The 20,303-nt window shown below is 49.0% G+C and overlaps 1 protein-coding gene across 4 annotated transcripts; it reads left to right on the top strand.

Annotated features, from left to right (window-relative positions):
- The first annotated feature begins 9,320 nt into the window (after nt 1–9,320).
- GZF1 (GDNF inducible zinc finger protein 1) lies at nt 9,321–19,425 on the top strand. Of its 4 annotated transcripts, none has more exons than XM_025469093.3 (6): nt 9,321–9,419; nt 11,547–12,921; nt 14,222–14,316; nt 15,889–16,056; nt 16,609–16,766; nt 17,310–19,425. In XM_025469093.3, the coding sequence occupies exons 2-6, from the start codon at nt 11,570–11,572 to the stop codon at nt 17,658–17,660; spliced, it is 2,124 nt and encodes a 707-aa protein (XP_025324878.1). In that variant the 5' UTR covers nt 9,321–9,419; nt 11,547–11,569; the 3' UTR covers nt 17,661–19,425. The 4 variants fall into 4 exon arrangements, with proteins under 4 accessions (XP_025324878.1, XP_025324879.1, XP_025324880.1 ...); XM_025469094.3 differs by lacking the exon at nt 9,321–9,419 and adding an exon at nt 9,753–9,891; XM_025469095.3 differs by lacking the exon at nt 9,321–9,419 and adding an exon at nt 10,687–10,940 and having other exon boundaries at nt 17,356–19,425.
- The last annotated feature ends 878 nt before the right edge of the window (nt 19,426–20,303 follow it).

The following is a 20,303-nucleotide window of genomic DNA, read 5'->3' as shown; positions in this document are numbered from 1 at the left end:
GACTGACCACCTGTCAGCAAAAGAATGAGGAGGCTGCAGAGGATAGGAAAGCCTGGGAAGCGGCGTGGCACCTGCTGTGAAATTTCCAGGGAACTGATGACACCAGAGACAACTGGCAGTCCGGCAGCCTGGGGGACCCTGTGCAAGAGACAAATGAGTGGCCGTGCCTTGATTTATTCACTCACTCATTCATTCATTTAGCAAGGACTTAAGTGCCAGGATGCAGAGCTAGCTGCTAGGAAGTCACCATTCTGTGCTCACAAACTCCACAGCCTAGTCAGGGGAGAAAGATTGTAATCCAATAATCACGAAATAAGTATAACATCACACTTGTCATTTGTGTAACTACTCAGTGGTACCTGGAACTGTGAGCTTATGGAATGGGGCTCTGTCATGGTCAGGGCACTGGGGTTGGCTTTCCTGGGGAGGAGACAACTGAATGGAGGCTGAAGGGATATGTGGGAACTAAGTGGGGGAAGAGGGAAGGTCAGGCCAGGATGTGCAAATGGCCTGTGCTAGGGGACTGTGCAGCCACTGCCAGACTGGAACCCTGGCCTTGGTGCCCAGAAGTGTAGAAGTGAGAGATGGTGGTAATGCAGCCAGGCAGAGAAAGGCTGGATTTCTGGAACCACACTTTATTTTTGGATTCATGCAAACTGAAGACATGGCACTATTTCAGATGTTATTTGATCACACTTTCTCCAGTTTCCTTTGTAGTTTTACCTGAGCTGGGAGGCCTTATGGTTTGGGCAGAGCTTGCACTCTGGAGTTTCAAATCGTGGCTCTGGCCCTTCAAATCCTTACCCTCTCTGTGCCTCAGTTTCTTCATTTGTAAAAAGGGTAAAAATACTACCTCTTTATAATTTTGTGAGAAGAACTGAGTAATGCCAGCAATGTGCTTGGCATGGTGGCTCACCCACTTTAAGTATGAAATACATTTTGTTCTTATTTTCATTATTATTAACCTGAGAAATGGGACCAGTTTGGAGGAGGTTGCAGGGAGGGGGCCTATGTTTGCAGGAGGAAGGGATAGTCCTGGGTTGGGGGAGGAGCAGGAGTAGTGGTGGATTGCAGAAAGGCCCAAATCCTTAGATGAATTCCTAGAGATAAACCTCATCCTGTGGGAACTGAGGGGCATCAGGAAACCCTGCTGAGGAAGGGGAGCAACTGTGAGATCCAGTTCAGGGTGAACACCAGGGCTGCAGGTGGAGGGATGAGGAGCCAACAAGAATGGGAGGAGGGCAGAGCTGTTCTAAAATGATCAGAGTTCAGCCTTTTTTTTTTTTTTTTTGCAGCTGGAACAAAGATATCAGAGACTAGAAAGATCTAGAAAGTAGGACAGGGACATTTGGTGGAATTGCTCTGTTGCTGTTGGGCATTGACTGTGCATAGTGCTAACCCACCTCCCTGGGGTCGCTGAGCCCTGTCCACACCCAAAGAGAGCAAGTGTGTGCAGGTGTCTTGGGGAGGGCCCAAGAGAATCTGTCCTGTGTCGAGGAGGAGCCTAGGCAAGCCAGGCCATCATCCAAGGCCACACAACTTCCTGGCTTACTGATCCCATGCGCCCTTCCACCATGTCACACTGCTTTCACAAGGGTGAGTCCTTTTCATGCCATAATTCTACCCCTGAACAAAGAGGTTAAATGATGGTCATTAAAATTATATTCAATTGCTCTGGTTCGGGTTACTCCTTTTTCTTCGGTCTCTGACCAAATGGAGAAGCGGCAGCAGCTTATGAGGTGTAAAGCTGCTGAATGGATCCCCGAGTGTCCTGCACGCCCCTAAAGGCTGGGCCTATCGTGGGATTGTGGGATCGTGGGCTGTGATGCTGCACCCTGGTCACCTGGGAACCCTGGAGGCCTTTCTGGTCCACAAAGTGTTTTAGCTCTTTCAAGCAGCTGCTCAAGGACTCTCAGAAATGAGACATTAAGAGATATTGCTTTATTTTTTAAAAAAGATTTTAGTTATTTGAGAGAGAGAGAACATATGTGAGAAAGCACAGCGAGGGGGAGGGGCAGAGGGACAAGCAGACTCCGGGCTGAGTGGGGAGCCCCATGTGATGGATGTGACCCGAGGCTCTACCCCAGGACCCTGGGATCATGACCTGAGCTGAAGTCAGATGTTTAACTGACTAAGCCACATGCATGCCCGGAGACAGATTGCTTTAGATGACATTTGCATGCAAGAAGTTGCTTCATTTCTGGAATTTGTTTACAGTATGCAAACTGAACCAGAAAAATTGCATTGAAAGACGTAGCTGAGACCTGAATGCCAGGGTCTGTTGTGTATTTGTGAAGAAATGAGAGTAAATGGAAGGCTTGAAGGTACATCACAGAGCACCAGCTTTGTGAGTGGTGGGGCTTCAAGGTCTGGGGGCCAGGGATGGGAAAGTAGATGTCTCCCACCAAGAAAAAACTGTACAGGCACAGGTGTGCACAGAGCTTTGTCAGCCTGTGGCAACTAGAATTCCCGGTTGCAAAGGGCACAGTAGCAGGAGTCTGGAAACTAGAAACGCCCTATGGACAGATGGAAGGGAGTGGAGCAGGTGGGGGCTGCTACAGAGAGACAGGGAGCTGCCAGGCCTTCTAGGGGAGGTCCGCGTCATCAAGGCTGCACTCTTGTCAGACCCAGGGCCTGGAGAACTATGAGCAGTCCCGAATGATTGAGCCCCCCTCCCCCCCATGCTAGAAGAGCAGCGGCCCTCGGAGTGCCCTCTGACAAAGTGTCAGGATAAGTGTCTTGTCCTGTCAGTCACAAAGTGCAGTGTACCAGGCACACTGGAGCCTACACGAGGAGAAGCTCCGGAAACATGGATGTGTGTGTGGGGCGGAGGAGGGAAGGAGAAGAGGGAGAGACAGGGAGAGGGATGGAGAGAAGGAGGAAGGGAGACAGAGAAAGGGAGGGAGGAAAGGAGGGAGGGAAAGAAGGGGAGGGGAGAGAGGGAGAGAGAGGGAGGGAGGGAGGAAGGAAGAGGGGAGGGAGGGAGGGAGGGAAGAAGGGAGAGAGAGAGAGGGAAGGAGAGTAGGGGAGAAAGAGGGGGAGAGGGAGAGAGAGGGAAAGAGAGAGGTGGAGGGAGGGAGAGGATGAGAGAGAGAGAGAGAGAGAGAGAGAAAAGAGAGACTGTGTTCTTATTAAGGTATGGGAGGTTTTGGTTTTGTCAGGGTTTAAACTTTTTTTTTTTTTAAGATTTTACTTATTTATTCATGAGAGAGAGAGAGAGAGAGAGAGAGAGAGAGAGAGAGAGAAGCAGGCTCCATGCAGGGAGCCTGACATGGGACTTGATCCCAGGTCTCCAGGATCAGGCCCTGGGCTGAAGGTGGTGCTAAACCGCTGAGCCCCCCCTGGGGCTGCCCAGGGTTTAAACTAATCACTTTGACTTACTGCTGGAATTGCTTAATGAAGAACCAGCAAAAGAGGTAAGGCATTAAATGGCAGATAGAAACAGCTTCTTAATCACCAGAGAGCTAAGATTTATAATTTGATTTTAGAACCTGTGGGCTGGACTCTTTCGTTTTGAACATTACAGTAGCAAGTGAATGAATCATTATTTAATGTTGTCTTTCTTTATAAGAAGTTGAACTTGCACCAGACATTCATTTGAAGATAAAAATATACAATACATAAAAATATAAAATCCAATTTAAATAAAAACTATCAGAATTTTTACATTGTAGTGTAGATTCATTAAAAAGGAAATCTCTCTCAAGTAACTAAATTTGAATGCAGTAAAATAGACTCATATGAGAAAACTGACACCTATTTCAAGAAATAGTTTTCAGACTTTGGAGAAGAATTAATTGAGGCTGTGATTTAATAGGTTTTCTGTCCTTAGAGTATATGTTAGTGCCAGGAATTTTAGATCAGATCAGAAAGTGACAGAGTTACAATGAGGGGAAGAGCAAGGGGAACGGCTCAAGGTCAAGGTGAGTAGAGGATATGGAATGGTGGACTTGCCCTGGTATTAGTCCAGGCTCTCCAGAGAAACAGCAGCTGGATATACTGAAGTAAATAAAAGGGGATACAGGACTCGGGGGCGTGTGGCTCAGGTGGCCACGAAGCCCTCCAGCCTACCGGCTGCCTGGTGGGAAGCAAGAGAGCTGGGGACTCATTCAGTCTGAAGTTAGAGGCCACTGGTGTCCCCGCTGGAGTCTGAAGGCCTGAGGACCAGGAGCTTCGAGCTCCAAGGGCAGGAGAATATGGATATCTTGGCTCAAGAAGAGAGAGAATTGGCCCTCCTTTTGCCTTTTTCTTCCATTTGGGCCCCCAAAGGATTGGATGGTGCTGCCCCCATCAGTGAGGGTGGATCTACTTTATTCAGTCTACTGAATCAAATGCTAAATTCTCCCAGAAACACCCCCACAGACACACACAGAAATACTGCTTTACCTGTGATCAGGGCCTTCCTTAGGCCAGTGAAGTTAGAACAAAACTGACTCACCTGGGATAAGACCAGAGACTAGAAAAATTGAGGGGAAGAAAAAAAATCCCAATTCTTGGATGGGGAATTTTTTTTGTGCAATTCATCCTTTATTATTCTATAAAGAAGGCTGCCACTTGCTCTTCAGCATTTCTGCTGCTGAGTTTATGGGTGCCTGTCCCCCTTGCTTGACCCAGAGGCCCTCTGTGCAAAGCTTGTGTGCAGATCACGTGCTTCCTTTGATGTTCTTAAAGAATTTTACTCAGTTCTCTCTGGTCTATCTCTGGATGATTTTTTTTTTTTTTTTTTTCCTCTGGATGATTCTAAGATTTCTTTGGTTCTGTCATTCTGCAGTTTCATTATATTGTGACTAGATGTGAATTTATTTTTATTATCCTTCCCAAACCTGAGAATTTATTTAGTTCTGGGAAAACTATCAGCCAATCTCTCTTTGAATCTTGCCTCTCAGTCTTGTTATTCCTTTTTCAAGTCCTATTAGGAGTATGTTTATTATTCTCTCTTCTCTTTCTTATCTCTGATCCTGCATCTCCACTGCATTGTTGGTAATGGCCTCAGTTCTGTTTCCAGCCCAGTAATTCCTCAGCTGTGCAAACCTACTGCTTACCCCAGTACAGCTTTTGATTTCAGTGAGTATATTTTAACTCTCAGTTTTATTTAGTCCTTTTCCATATCTGCTTGCGCTTTATCTTATTCTAACATATTTAAGTCCTCCATTTGCTTTAAATAATGTGAATATATTTACGGTAGAATCCGTGAGTCCTCCTAAAGTTCTTATGGGTCCGACCTGCTGTCTGTTTCACGGCTGCCTCCACTGCTCAGGAAGTTTGGCCTCTTGTCTGTCCTTCCAGAGCAGGTTGGCATTTGCTTCTTTGGGTGCCCCAGGGATGTTTCTAGCCAGGGAACAGGCTTTATGATAATTTATTTCCAAGCTAACAGGTTCCCAGGTCTCCAAGACAGCATAAACTGAACCACAACTCCGTGTGTGGAGGTATGCCCATAGTCATGAATCTTTAGGGGAGATTTTTTACATGCCTAGCTCAGGTTAAACTCAACAGCTACTTGATTCTCTGTGCTGACAGGGTTTCTTCTTCCCCCCCCTTCTCAACTACTGTTTCATTGAGGGTGTGGTTCCTTGTGACTCTCAGCTTTCTGCAAGGTCTCACTGTCCTTGCATTCTTGACTATGTATATGTGTGTGGAAATCCAGATTCCTATCTCTACTGTCAAGACTAGACCCACAACCCCTTCAAGGGCAGTGCAGCTAACTCACCAACAGGCTTACTATTCAGCTCCCTCTTTATTTCTGAACCCCAAAGATTTTCCAAATTTCTTGTAAACTTGGCTATGAATTCAGAGATAGTTGCTACATTTAAGCTACCATTTCTAAGGGTTTGTAGCAGGAGGATTTTCAAGTTATTACATAGTTGGCTCTATTGCTGGAATTCTTCAAATCTTTTTTCTATAATCCTAACTGGGGGAAAGGTCTTTGGCTCCTGACAGGATCAGCAGCAATTCAAGGTGACACATACCTTTCCCTTTGCTTTACTTGCAGGAACAAAGTGGGGCTACACTGTAATTGAAGAGACCCAGTTGGTGATTTGAGTGACTTAATAACTACAGTGTGGGAAACAAAAGACCAAGCAGAGAAGTGGCCATTTAGCCACATGTCTGCAGTCAACAATGGGGCAGTACACTCAGTGAGCACATTATCTGTTGACAGATAGGAATAGGCATGTCTTCTTTATTTCCTTTTATTTTCTCTTAACTGAGAAATAAGACACAGATACTGAAAACTACACAAAACACATATTAAGCTTAGTAACAGACCTCCTTTAACCACCACCCAGGTCAAGAGACAGATGTGCAGCCACTCCAGCAGGCTGCCCTGTGCCCATCCCAGATCCACTGCTCTGCACCCAGGATATCTGTGAAGGGCACATGCTACTTTCTTACTGATCTCTGTATGTTTTAGGCTTTTCCCCAGGGAACTGCCATGTTTGGACACTAGCCACCAGGAAGTTGGCACCATTAACCCATTCAAGCATGTTCTTTCAGTGAGTCCCACACCACAGTGAAATAAGGTGCCGCCTTTACCAGAGATGTGGCATGTTCCCAAGGCCACCACATGTCCAGGTGTGCCCTGACAGCACACTGGGTGAGCTGTTTGCCCCAAATCACATGGTTAAGGAGTACTATTTTTACCTGGAACTCACGGGCTTTCACCGGCCTGTTTCTCCCGAGTCTTCATCCCCATGTAGGGGATGCGAGCTGTGCATTACATCTCATTCCAAAGTGTACCTGATTTATTACAGTTGCCCAGTTCATGCCGATGAGTGTTTATCCACTGCAGTTACATCTTGTGTTTCTACAGAAAAACACATGAATCCAGACAAGACAAAAACCTCGGCCAGTGTGGGGGGTGGTTGTCCCCTCACCAGCTGATCAGGAGCAAGAGACTACAAAACAGATGTCCCTGAGTCCCTGAACAGGTGTCAGGAGCAGCACCAGACCCTGGATCTTTGACGGAAGCCAATCATAGGGAATCTGCTGGCTGTGACGAGGAGGGAGCAAATTCATTTGATCCAAAGTTGAAGAGAAAAGGTGAAAATGATGATGGAGGACATGGAGGACGGTTGATCTTAATTATGTTCTTTAGGACATGTATCACCATGTATATAAAACTTCTGAGCAAACTAAAATTGCTTTCTCCTTCCTGGTAGATAAAACTTTATAGCCTTTTTCTCTTTGGCCGCCAGGAGTGTCAAAGTCACGCCCGCAGCCTGTTCTTGATACAGTAGGTGCTCGGGGCAGCATCTCTGCACCTCCATTCTTCCTATTCCCTCTGCTTTGTATTTAGAAGTGTTTTCTGGGCTTAAATTCAGCAGAAGAGACCCAAAAGAAAAGACTGGCAGATCAGCAAAATTTTAAAACCTCTCTATGAAAAAGGAAAACATACACACTAACTGAGAGAGTGTGGTACTGAGGACAGTCCCATGGATCCAATGAACAGAGTCCAGAAGTAAATGGCGGCACTTACAGTAAAAGGATTTTTGACAAGGAGGCCAGTTTCATGGGGAAAGGAACAGTCTTTCCAACAAATACTGGGACAACTGGATAATCACACGCATTTAGAATTAAGTAGAATCCCTACCTCATATGTATACAAAAGTTAACTCCAAATGGATCAAAGACTTAAACGTAAGCTGAAACTACAAAACTTTTAGAAGAAAACAGGTATAAATCATCATGACCTTGGATTAGGCAAGTTTCCAAAAGCAACAAAAGAAAAAAATAGATTGGAGTCCATCAAAATTAAAAACTCTTGTGCTTCAAAAGACGTCATCCAGAAAGTCAAAGGACAACCCACAGAATGAGAGAAATATCTCCAAATCGTATTATCCAATGAGGGACTTTCGGTTGAAAGAACTCTTACAACTCAATAATACAAACACCAATAGCTTAAAAAAAAAAAAAGAAAACCAGAGGATCCTAATAAATAAAAATTTCTCCAAAGGAAATAGCACATATGGCCAATAAGCACTGAAGATTTAAGTGAGGAAGCAAATCACCTTGTGTTCATACCAATTTCTGGAATCATGGAATGCAAATGCAAAAAAAAAAGAGTGTGCCTAAGCAAAGATGCTTCTCGTTCACTCTTCAGATACTGAGTACTTCTGTGTGGGAAGCTGGCTCCTGCTGGGGAGAGAACATTGAAAACAGACTCTTCTTCCGACCCAGAAACCTCCATAAAGGCAGGAAACCTCTGGGTTACTGAAGAGGCCTTAAAGCGGAACGCGATGTGCATCACGGGCCATCGACGAAGGCAGCAGAAATCTCGGATTCCGTGTGTCACACGCGTGCCCGAACCGAGCCGGTACTTGCTGGACCTCCAGGAAGCGGCCTCGACGGGGCTGCCGACCGCCGCGGCTCCTCCCCCGGCGCGCCGGGCCACACGGCCGCCCCAGTCTCTGCCCGGTTTGCCCAGGGCAGAAACGCCCCTCTCCTCTGTGTGGCGGGAGCCACTGTGCAACTCGGAACGAGCCGGCCGCTACGGTCGGGGTCCTAGGAAACGGGGGTGGGCGCCTTCCGCTGACACTGCGAGCAGGTGGCACCGGGGCCCTCGGGCCGGGCCTCCAGCTTCCGGGCCCCAGGGCCGACCCAGGCCTGGCTCGTCCGCAAGGAGCAAGAGGAGACGCGCGCCGCGTCCTCGACACCCGCCGCGAGGCTCCGCTTGGGGCTCCCGGAGGGGGCAGGGCCGGAGGAACCGGGAGCTGGAAGTTGAATTTAGGGCGAGTCTCTCCAAGAGGGACTCCGAAGGAGGGCGCGGGGGGTGCGCAGACCCAGCACGGGTCCCACCGCCGAGCACGAAGCCTTCCCCCAAGTGGGAAGCTCCGTCACTGCCCCGGGACCCCGAGGCGGGCGTGGTCTCGGCGCTCAGGGCGCGGCGCGGGGCGGGACCTCGCGGGCGGGACCTCGCGGGCGGGACCTCGCGGGCGGGACCTCGCGGGAAGGATGGCGCTGAGCGCCCGCCCCGCCCCGCCCCGCCCCCGCCTGCCGGAGCGCGCCTAAGCGCTCGGCCCACCGCCCTCCAGTCGCGGGATGCCCGCGGCGGCCCGGCCCGCTCCTCCCCGGCTCCCCGGCCCGGGGTGGCGGGCGCCCCTGACGGCCGCGGCTGCCGGCTCCGCCCCGCCCCGCCCCGCGACGCCACGACCCGACGCGAGGACGCCGCCGTCGTCTTGTGCGCAGGCGCGGACTCCTGCCCCCGCGTCAGAGGGGCCCGGCGACGGCCCCACCGGCCTCCGCAGTCGGACGTGCGCGCGCAGAGGGGGCGGGGCCGAGGGGGCGGGGCGGGGCGGCGGCGGCCAATCGGCGGCGCCCGCGCTGCCAGCCGCGTCCCGCCCAGCGGGGCCGTGGGTCCCGGGGGCCTGGTCCGGCGGACGCGCGGCGGCGGCGGCGGCGGCGGCGGCGGCGCCGGCTGGGAGGTGAGTGCGTGGCCCGCGGGCCCCGGGGCCCCTTGGCTCCAGCCTCCGCCTCCCGGTCCGTCCGTCCGTCCGTCCGCGCGCGCTCCGCCGGCGAAGCGTCGGGCCTCGGGGGCGGCCCGGGGCGGGAGAGCCGGGCCGGACCGCGCGGCAGCCTGGACGCCTGCGGCCCAGCGGGCGCCGGGTCGGCTCGCAGGGGGGCGTGTGGCGGGGCGGGGCGGGGCGGGGCGGGGCGTGCGCCGCCGCGGCGGAGGGAGGGCCCGAGGGCGCTGCCCTGGAGGCGGCGCGGCGGGGGCGGCCCGCGGAGGACGGGCGTCGCCATGACCGCCGCCTCCCGGCCGGAGCTCGCAGGCCGCCGCCGTGTGTGGACTGCGGCCGCCGGCAGGTCGGCTCGTCTGCCCGCGGGCCGGGGCCGTGGTGTGAGGGCCTCGGGCTGACGGAGCCCCTGCAGCCCTTCCCCTGAGGCGGGCCTGGGGTCGGTGTCCTCCCTCCCCACCCCCACCCCCACCCCCACCCCCACCCTCCTCGGTTCTCACCTTCAGGTGGTTGCTCGGGCCCCCGGCACGTTCTCGCCACAGCCGGGCCCTCGGAGGGCAGCCCCTCCCGCCCGGAGCGGCCGGTGATCGCAGGGCCCGCCGTAGCCGCAGGTGCCGCCCCAGCATCCCCGTGGGACCGCAGGAGGGGGTAGGGCAGAGAGGCCGGCTTTCCAGGAGGGCGAAGACGAGCCCTGCCCCGGGCCTGCCGCGTCTGACGTCCAGGATCTGGCTGGAGGAGAATGGAAGCAGGACAGGCCGTGGAGACTTAGGGACCAAAATGTCCTGGGAAGGGGAAGGTGGATCTAGAGCGCGAGGCGGGGTGCATCCTGAGGAGTCAGGGAGGCCGAGGGAGAGCTGCTCCAGTAAAGCAGAAGGAGTGACCCACGGTGCTGTGTGGCGCCAGGGAAGCCAGGGAGAGCACACCTTGAGGTTGGGGAGTGACCTCTGCAGTGTCCCGAGCCGTGGAAAGATGTAGTTAAAGCGGCTCTGCCTTTGGCACTGCTGAGCTGAGGGGCTTGACGAGCAGGCCCAGGCTCAAGTCCCAGCCCAACCACTTACTGTTACCTTGTTAGTTCTTCCATGAAATGGGGATGTTTTTTCTTTAAAGATTTTTAATTTATTTATTCGTGAGAGAGACACGCACAGAGAGAGAGAGAGAGAGAGAGAGAGAGAGAGGCAGAGACACAGGCAGAGGGAGAAGCAGGCTCCATGCAGGGAGTCCCCATGTAGGGACTCGATCCCAGGTCTCCAGGATCACGCCCTGGGCCAAAGGCAGGCGCCAAACCGCTGAGCCGCCGGGGCTGCCCAAAGTGGGGATGTTGATGGTGATTACAACACCTAGGCCTGGTGTACGGAAGCCAATAGCAAGTAGCTTACAAACCTCAGGTGCGGCTATTTGACATGGTTGTAGTCCCTGCAGCCTCCTGGGACCGCCAGTCTTCTGCAGAGGAGCACACTGTGGTTAGAGAGATGCAGTTACTTGCTCAAGGTAGCACAGCTCATGAAACTATTCTCATAGAGTGATGGTAACTCAAATTATGAGGTGTTTAGGGGTGCTGGAAATGGCCATGGATTGTGGACTACTTTTCCATGTGATTTTCCTCAGGGAAAGTAGTTATTTGTTTAGTTGGTTATTTTCAGAGGCAGACATGATTCTTTCAGGTTTGTTCTCAGTAGTAGCCACATGTTTTGTTTTAATTATTTGGTTTCCTGGCCAAAGAGCTAGATATTATTGTTGCTGTAAATTCTATTAAGGTTTTGAGGTACGTGTGCATAAGCAAGTTAGAAAATGACCTAGATAAACAAATTATTGCTGTCATATTTTTCATTATGCATAACTTTGACCAGTTGTGTTTATCATTGAGAGAAATCTTAGTAATTTTTTTGTGTGCAAATATTATATTATGAAGGGGCATTGGGACTACACTGTAGAAGGTCGCTAAGTGGTGTGATTTGTATCTTTACGTGAGGGAAGCTAGCTTTTGGTTATTATTAATCAGTTTATATCCTCTAGAGAACTGAAATAATCCTAATTTTTAATTCTTTCACTTCAGTGTTTGCTCAGGCATAAGTAATTCTTTTTTCTGCTTTTTAGAGTTATTTTTAGAAAAAAGAAACATGGAAAGTGGTGCAGTTCTGCTGGAATCCAAATCCTCACCGTTCAACCTTCTGCAGGAAATGCACCAACTACGCCTTCTTGGTCACCTGTGTGATGTGACTGTCAGTGTGGAGTACCAGGGCGTCCGTGAAGAGTTCATGGCCCATAAGGCCGTGCTGGCAGCCACCAGCAAGTTCTTTAAGGAGATGTTCCTTAATGAGAAGACTGTGGATGGTTCAAGGACTAATGTCTACCTAAATGAAGTGCAAGTTGTTGACTTTGCCTCATTTCTCGAGTTTGTGTACACTGCAAAGGTACAGGTTGAAGAAGACCGTGTGCAGCGAATGCTGGAAATGGCTGAGAAACTAAAATGTCTGGACTTATCGGAAACTTGTTTTCAATTGAAGAAACAGATGTTGGAGTCCGTACTTCTGGAGTTGCAGAACTTCTCGGAATCTCAGGAGGCAGAAGGGAGCAGTGGCTCCCAATCCTCTGTCGCCCCTGACCTCGGGGCAAGTCCAGCAGTGGACAGTCCACTCCCTAATGGCCTCGGGGAGTCAGATCCCTTGGCGGAGACAATCAACAATGGCATGTTGCCAGACACGCCCCCAAGGAAGTCCAAGGAGAAACTAGAGAAGAAAAAAGATGCAGTTAAGCCTCCCTACACGAAAATCAGGAGGGCCAGTGGACGGCTGGCTGGAAGGAAGGTGTTTGTGGAAATACCTAAAAAGAAGTACACAAGAAGGCTCCGGGAGCAGCAGAAAAGTGCTGAGGATGACACGGGAGACCACTGTGGCTTCCAGGACCCCAGCTCCGACACCGCGGGAGCAGAGATGGAGCCCATCACAAAACGGGAGGAGGGTGGCGCAGGGCCTGTGGCAGCACAGGTGCTGCCAGCAGCGGGCCACGAGGAGGACGATGATGAGGACGATGAGGGTGAGAAGAGGAAGAGCAACTTCAAGTGCACTATCTGTGAAAAGGCCTTTCTGTATGAGAAAAGCTTCCTGAAGCACATCCGGCACCACCACGGGGTGGCTACTGAGGTGGTCCATCGCTGTGACACGTGCGGCCAGACCTTCGCCAACCGCTGCAATCTCAAGAGCCACCAGCGCCATGTGCACAGCAGCGAGCGCCACTTCCCATGCGAGCTGTGTGGCAAGAAGTTCAAGAGGAAGAAGGATGTGAAGCGACACGTGGTGCAGGTGCACGAGGGCGGCGGCGAGCGGCACCAGTGCCAGCAGTGTGGCAAGGGTCTGAGCTCCAAGACAGCGCTGCGGCTGCACGAACGGACGCACACGGGCCACAAGCCCTATGGCTGCACTGAGTGTGATGCCAAGTTCTCGCAGCCCTCAGCGCTAAAGACCCACATGAGGTAGGGCTGCAGCCGCCCACCAGAGCCTCTGCCAGGGTGCTCTTGGCCCACCAGGAGCCAGGCATGCCGGGGATCTGGGTCATGCCAGGGTTGGGCCAGTACAGCCCGCAGACATTCCACTCTTTAATCTGTGCCCTCTAGAAGTTGGAGGACTGCTTTGGGATGTCTGTGAGGTCTCTTCCTGGGTAGAGGTGTGTCTTCCCTCAGCCTTCCTACAGGCCCCAGGCTGACAGCCAGCCCCTTTACCCATGCCCAGTGCCAGGACAGAAGCCTGGACGTGAGACCCAGGCCCCACCAGCCTTGTCTCGGCTCCAGCGGGCCAGGCTCTTCCTACCCCAGAGGAGCCTCTGGAGCTTCCGTTGCCTGCTGTGCTTTGGCTGGAGAGGCACTTGGGCTAATGACCTTCATTGCTCTCTTCCTGACTCTTCTTTTAGAACTCAGGCCTGTGATCAGCTGGGTCCCACCATCCATGAAAAGCCTCAGTGAGAGGACGTTTAGGGCTTTAGGACACTCCTCTGGTCTTGTGTTTGTTCTCAGGGCTTGGAAAGTGCCACTGGTTAGTCTAAGCTCCAGAATCAGGACAGTGTTTTCTGTTCATAACTTTGGAACTGTAGGCAGAGTACACCAGTTTTTAAATAGCTTTCCTTCCAGTGCTCACGGGTTGTGCCTGAAATCTAGACAAGCAGTCCTACTGTATTGTAGACCTGCTGTCAGGCTGGGGCGTCTTTGGGGTGGCAGCGCAGTGTTCACTGTCTTTTCACGCTGCAATCAGTTTAAAACCTTGGTGTAGGAAGTATGCAGTGAGTCGTGGTTGATGGCTGCTTCATACTAGCTGTGAAACTCATATGCTGATGCACGCTCCTCAGAAACCAGCTTTCTTCAGCATTTTGAGAGCCGTTCTTTCTGGACTGGTCATGTCATCCATCTTAGGAATGGACGGTAACGTTTTTGATCACATGGTGCTTTGTCAGCCGTAGTCCTGAGGTGTCTGTGGTCGATTACTCTGATGAGGAAGCTTTGCAAACCCCGCACAGTACTATTCAGTGGTGAAGTGAGAGAGCAGAGGCAAGTGTCTGCGGGCATGGGCCGGGCAGCGCCCCCCGCCGGGGAAGCGAGGGAGCCTACTGGCCTCCGGTGGAAACGACTTTGGGGATGGAGGTCATGGGCCTGTGTATGTCCAATTCAGCCATCCTCATTCGGTCTCTTGGAATAACCGTCTTTGCAGGCTAGAGTGGAAATTGTATTGCAAAGTGAGCTTTGAGATACATCCTAAGTTATCATCTGAATGTTGTACTTTCAGAATTCATACAGGGGAAAAACCTTTTGTCTGTGATGAATGTGGTGCAAGATTCACTCAGAACCACATGCTGATTTATCATAAAAGGTGTCACACAGGTAAATACTCAATGCTGTTGTGATTGAATGTTTTTCTAGCTGTAGAAGAAATTGCCATTTAATTTAGAAGTTGGCATCTACCAAAGTGGTGCAGGTTAAGGCCATGATACAGCTTTTCCTTCTCTTACGTGAGCCAAACCAAATAACTCAGATATGCCCATGGCTCTGTTGGGGCGTGCTTGTGGCAGTAGCCTCCGCACACTGGGCCTTAGGACTGGGCACTTGAGTCTTAAGTATCAAGGGGTATGAAACCGTTTCCACTGTACTAGCTTCAAATTCCATTTCCAGGAATCTGTCTTAAAGAAATTGTTCAAAATATGGGAGAAGCTATATACTGTCATCTACTTCTTGCTCTCCCTAATAACAGAGCATTATAAACAGCCTGATTGTCCAACCAAAGAGGAAGTGGTTCAGTAAACTGGTAAATCCATCCATTCCCGGATCCCGATGGGGCCACTCCCAGGACTCTGAATGTTATGAAAAACACCTGTGCTTGGATGTGGCCTGGGAAGTGCACAATTACAGCATACAGCTAATCCCAACTACATTGGAAACCTGCACATAAAAGACTAGATGAAAATAAATTGCTATATGATGTATTAGGTCGTGGGATTATCTCATTTCTATTTTCCAAAATTTTGTGATGTAATTGTACTAAGGGAGGGAGAAAATTTAAGTTGACTTTATTCAAATTTAGCACAGCAATCCTGAGGTTCAGAACCTTGTTGTATGAGATACAGAATCTAACTGTTGTATGCTGCTGTTATCATAGTAACCCAGTGCTTCCTTACTTGCTTGCATTTTAAGTTTGTATGTCTCAAATACTGCCATAAGAGCCTCAAGTTCAAATGCAGGTGTGGCAGAGCTGAGGCATTTAATGATTGGATTTACTGAGACTCTAAAATGAGAAATGGTGCCTAATGGAAGATGAGGGGTGGAGGTAAGATCAGGTCACACTGAAGCATTAAGTGAGAACCCATCATTTGATGAAACTATGAATGTATTCAGTTTCTGTTAAAACTGGTATTTTTATTTTGATGTTTGTAAAGTCAGGGGCATACCTCATAATCAGGTAAGTCTGATTTGTGGGATTAAAAGACTCAAACTGTACAATGTGAAATGGGAGTATTTTTCTCCTATTCTGATTGGAGTTGCTGTCCCAGACCAGCCATGCATACGTATCCCTGTAAACTCCCTCTCCTCTCAAGGGGGACTTTTGTCTTGATAACGTGCAGGAGTACTGCTTTGAAAAATTCAACAATTCCCCCAAACAAGTTGTAAGATTAATTTCTTGTTTGGAATGAGTACGTTTCCAAAATGTGGGCTGACTGAACAATCTAATTCTAGGCTGGTGGGATCCTTGTTGGGATTCCCAAGGATTTTTCATGAACTTTCAGCAAGTAGCAGGCATCTTACATGAATAGATGTTTTATGACAGTTTTAACTAAAAGATGTAACATGCTTCCCAGTATAGCACTTCTGAGTTCGTATGTGCTCTAGGGCATGGGCCTACTCTTCTAGCGTTCCGGTGCCTCTGTCATTTCTAACTTTCTGTTTCATCGTTTCATGTAGGTGAAAGACCTTTTATGTGTGAAACATGTGGCAAGAGTTTTGCTTCTAAGGAGTATTTAAAACATCACAATAGAATCCATACTGGATCCAAACCCTTTAAATGTGAAGTTTGTTTCAGGACTTTTGCCCAGCGGAATTCGCTCTATCAGCATATTAAAGTCCACACAGGTATGGCTGGAATGTCGCCAGGGAAGGGAGTTCAGTGTGGCAAGGATAATATCCCAAAAGTTTTAGTTCTACTAGAAAATTATTTGGAATTTAGAATCGTGTGTCATAATAACATTTTTTAATTTCTGAGTTTCTAGTTTCTGGTTTCAGAAACTGAAACGGTATGAATGTTTGCATGTGGTTGTGGATATGTGGACATTTCAGTATTTTCAGATTGGAATTTGGGCTGATGGTCTGTCTATACATATATACGCACATGCAAATTCACTTATTATGGGACTTGGAATTTTATATTACATTACTGTGGGAAACAGGTGAATTTTTGTAGATGTGATACCAGCTTTTGGCTTTGGTCCTTTTTGGGTGTAGCTATAACCTCCTGGTATTGTAGGGATAGATTTGTACCCATCAATCGACTCTTGAGTTGTTCCCAGTGTAGCCTTCCTGCAGCTGCTTCCCAGTGCTCTCCCAGCAGCGTGATTCCAGGGTATCAGAATTCCATAAAGTAGGCTGGAAAGATCACCCAGTGGCTTGCTTCTCTTCCCATCTCAGGGGAACGTCCTTATTGCTGTGACCAGTGTGGTAAGCAGTTCACCCAGCTCAATGCTCTCCAGCGTCACCATCGCATCCACACGGGGGAGAAGCCATTCATGTGTAATGCATGTGGGCGGACGTTCACTGACAAGTCCACTCTCAGGCGGCATACCTCGGTAAGCAGAAGCAGTAGTGTGGCTTTGGAATGACAAATTGCTGGTCCCCAGGTACACATAACTCTAGACAGAAATGCTGGCCATCGGAACACCTGGGTGGCTCAGTGGTTGAGTGTCTGCCTTTGGCTCAGCAGGGCGTGATCCCAGGGTCCTGGGATTGAGCTCCTTGCAGGGAGCCTGCTTCTCCCTCTGCCTCTGTCTCTGCCTCTCTCTGTGTCTAATGAATAAATACATAAAATTAAAAAAAAAATGCTGGCTCTCATTCTGTACGGTGGTTATAGAAGACAGTGGGTCTTTCCTTTTCAGGTTTTTTATGCAAGGGTATACACTCACAGTGTGAACACAGAACCACGTCTGGGTCCTAGAGGCACAATCTATAATAAGTGCTTCTTAATGGTGACAGTGGTGGTAGAGGTTTGGCCATTAGTGAAAGGGTATTTTGCTACAGTAGAAACTAAATTTAAGTTGAAAAGAAACCATTGTTTTAAAAGATGTACTTATTCAGAGATACGCTGTGACTTATGTTTTGTGTTTGATTCGTAGATACATGATAAGAATACTCCATGGAAGTCTTTCCTTGTCATTGTAGATGGCTCACCCAAGAATGATGACACGCACAAGACTGAGCAGCCGGATGAAGAATATACGCCACCCAAACTTTCGGATAAATTGCTGTCTTTTGCAGAAAATGGCCATTTTCACAACCTAGGCACAGTCCAAGGCAGCATACCTACAGTGCACGAGAACGATTCTGCAGATACAGCCTGCAAGTCAGACCGTTGCATGGGGTCTCAGGACACGTTGCTGGCCACTACCATCAGTGAGCTTAGCGAGCTGACTCCACAGACAGACCCGATGCCCACACAGCTTCACTCGCTGACCAACATGGAATGAGCGCTTACTTACCTGCCAGGCAGATGCTACGCTGCATCTCAGCATGGGTGATTGCTGTACGTGGATTAACACCAGGGGCCAAGATCTGTCTGTGGACAGAGTGGACAAGAATACCTTGTGCACATTTTCCTGAATCTCTGCTAACTTGCACGTCTTTCTCAAAGCGTTTTTATAGCTTCCCCTTAAAAATCCCAGTCCGCATGATCTCAGCTACACTTGATCAACAAACAAGGCAGTTATTAACATGACCTCACTGAATCCTGGTGCAGGTCAGATGTGAAACCGTAACGCATGTCTTGACGTGTATGAAGTTTGGGCAACTACATAATTGTAGAATACAGAGCCCTGGCCCAGTTACTGTTAGCAATCTCCCTGGTCACAGCCTGCCTTACCCTTCCGTGTGGGTTTATTTCCCTGATACTTTTAAGCTATTTTTCTGCCAAGCTGAAGTAAAACTGGGACCATGTATTTCAGCTCTTTCCTCTTGAACTGAAGCAAGTCCGATTCGCTCTGGGGACCTTGAGTTGGATTGAAGAAATGGATGGTTGCATTTATTCCCCTTCGCCTCCTGTCTGTAGGCACTGAAACAGGAGTGACAGATTCGAACACTTGAAAATGGCTTAGTCTTCACAGCTAGGAAGCTGGCCATAGAATCACTGCTGAAATGAAGTGTGGCTGTTGGGTTTCATTCCTAAAGTCTGATTAGGTACAAGCTGTCCTACCAAAGATTCTAGCAGCAAATGGTGTCGTAGTTTTTGCAGAGATATGAAAAGTGAAGCAAGAGGTTTTGAACACTCAAAACACTGTGGAGTCCTTTTACTCACCAGTAGCAGTGGGGTGATCTGACAAATCTTAGAACACAGTGTTAGCTTTTTTGGCTGGGTTTTCCTGACTTTGTGATTTTCAAAAACCCAGAATTTCTCATCTACGCATCAGGAGCTTGAAACGGGCAAGTAATTTCCACATATCTATTTCCTTGGAAACATGAGCATGTAAGCGGAAGGGAACTCCTCTTTGATGATGCCTTAAGAGCGGATTGTGAAGAACCATTGACTGTCTCCAGTGCTCCTGTGGCTGGCCCCTGCTGGCATTCTGCTTAAAATGAATTTGCAGTGTAGTTCCGCTGTATTTGCTAAGCCTGATTCTTGCTTCCAATGGCTCGGGTGTGTTGCCGCATGCTAAGTGCTTTGACTCACATGTAACCCTCAACACATTAAAGAGAGAACCGTGAAGAATTCTTTTGTTCACTAGTTGCTATTTTTCTTACGTTTTAATTTATTAAACTTGCTGTGAAAAGACATTCACTTTCTAAGAGGAACGTACTTTATCCAGAGGTCCAGGATGAAGATGCAGCTGCACTATGTCAGAAACTAATGTGGGAAGGCTTTTCCTTCAATACTTATTTTCTAACTCGTAACATGTTACATTAATAGTAAAGCCACTCTAAGATGTTTTAGGTGCTGATGACATGTTTCACACTTGCTCTTGAAGATGGCAGTACTGAATTTTCAACCATGATAGCATACTCTGGTTGTGTTTACAGAAGAACAACAGAACTGTCACACAACCATTTCACTCTTCGTGAGAGAATGAGCCTGCCCAGCTAGCTGATGTACTGTTTCATGGAGTAAAGTCATCTTAATGAGAAGGAATTTAAATAGATTATTTTGTTACCTACTCAAAGAATTTGTCTTGAATTTGTTTCTTTAGAAATTCTACGAAAAATCATTTAATGTGTTAATAAATGTTTGCTTTCTAAAAAGTTTCTCCAGTCTAAAGTTTTCTTCTGTTAGAATTGAGGCTTGGTAGAAATAAGATTCTTAATTGGAGCAAGTATAATTTTTTGTTTCATGGGTAGTGAAATTTAAAATCAGGATCTATAGCCTTGGGATTGTTTACATAACTACTTGGACTGCATCTTGACTGTAGATGGGAAAGCCTGCTGGTGAGGGACGCGGGCCTCTGCCTGCTGGGGTAGTAAGCCGCATAGGCTCAGTGCCACGCTGGCCGCCTAGAGGCCTCTTCAGTGTGATGGGACAGTCTCCACGGGCCTGTCTCCAACTAGACCCATTTTTCTGTCCCTCCCAGGAAGGTGAGGCTACCCCTGAGAGCAGAGAAATGCAAAAACCCCGAAGACCCAGCACAGAGGGAGTTGTGGGTGTGTAGCAATTTCTCATAATCCAAGTCCAGCCTTGCTGAGAGAAAGCAAGGCTCTCCACCCTGAGTATGCAGATCCCAGAGTATGATCAGGGTGCCCGGGGTGTGGGGGCTGTTCCTCCCAGAGCATCATGAAAGGCGACTGAGGGGGTGATTTAGTGCCTTCCAAATGTCTTGTGGGAAATGCTCTTGGCACAAACTCCACTCAGCTACCTTTGGTTTTACCAAAATTTGTTGTACAGAATTTGAAAAAGAAAGCCATGTGGTGGTGGTTATGGGTGGGAAAGACAATCATACTAATTGACTTTAATAGAAATGTGGTTTTGCTGTAGGTGATAATCCAAACCAACTAATTTGAGTGTAATTCTAACCTGTTGATTTTTCTTTTTTTTTTTAAGATTTTAAAGAGAACACAAATGGGGTGAGGAGCAGAGGGAGAGGGAGACTCCCCGCTGAATAGGGAGCCCAATGCAGGACTCCATCCTG

This window comes from Canis lupus, chromosome 24, assembly GCF_003254725.2.
Source record: "Canis lupus dingo isolate Sandy chromosome 24, ASM325472v2, whole genome shotgun sequence".
In the NCBI taxonomy this organism is placed as follows: domain Eukaryota; kingdom Metazoa; phylum Chordata; class Mammalia; order Carnivora; family Canidae; genus Canis; species Canis lupus.
This window is presented reverse-complemented; position numbering and strand designations above follow the sequence as displayed.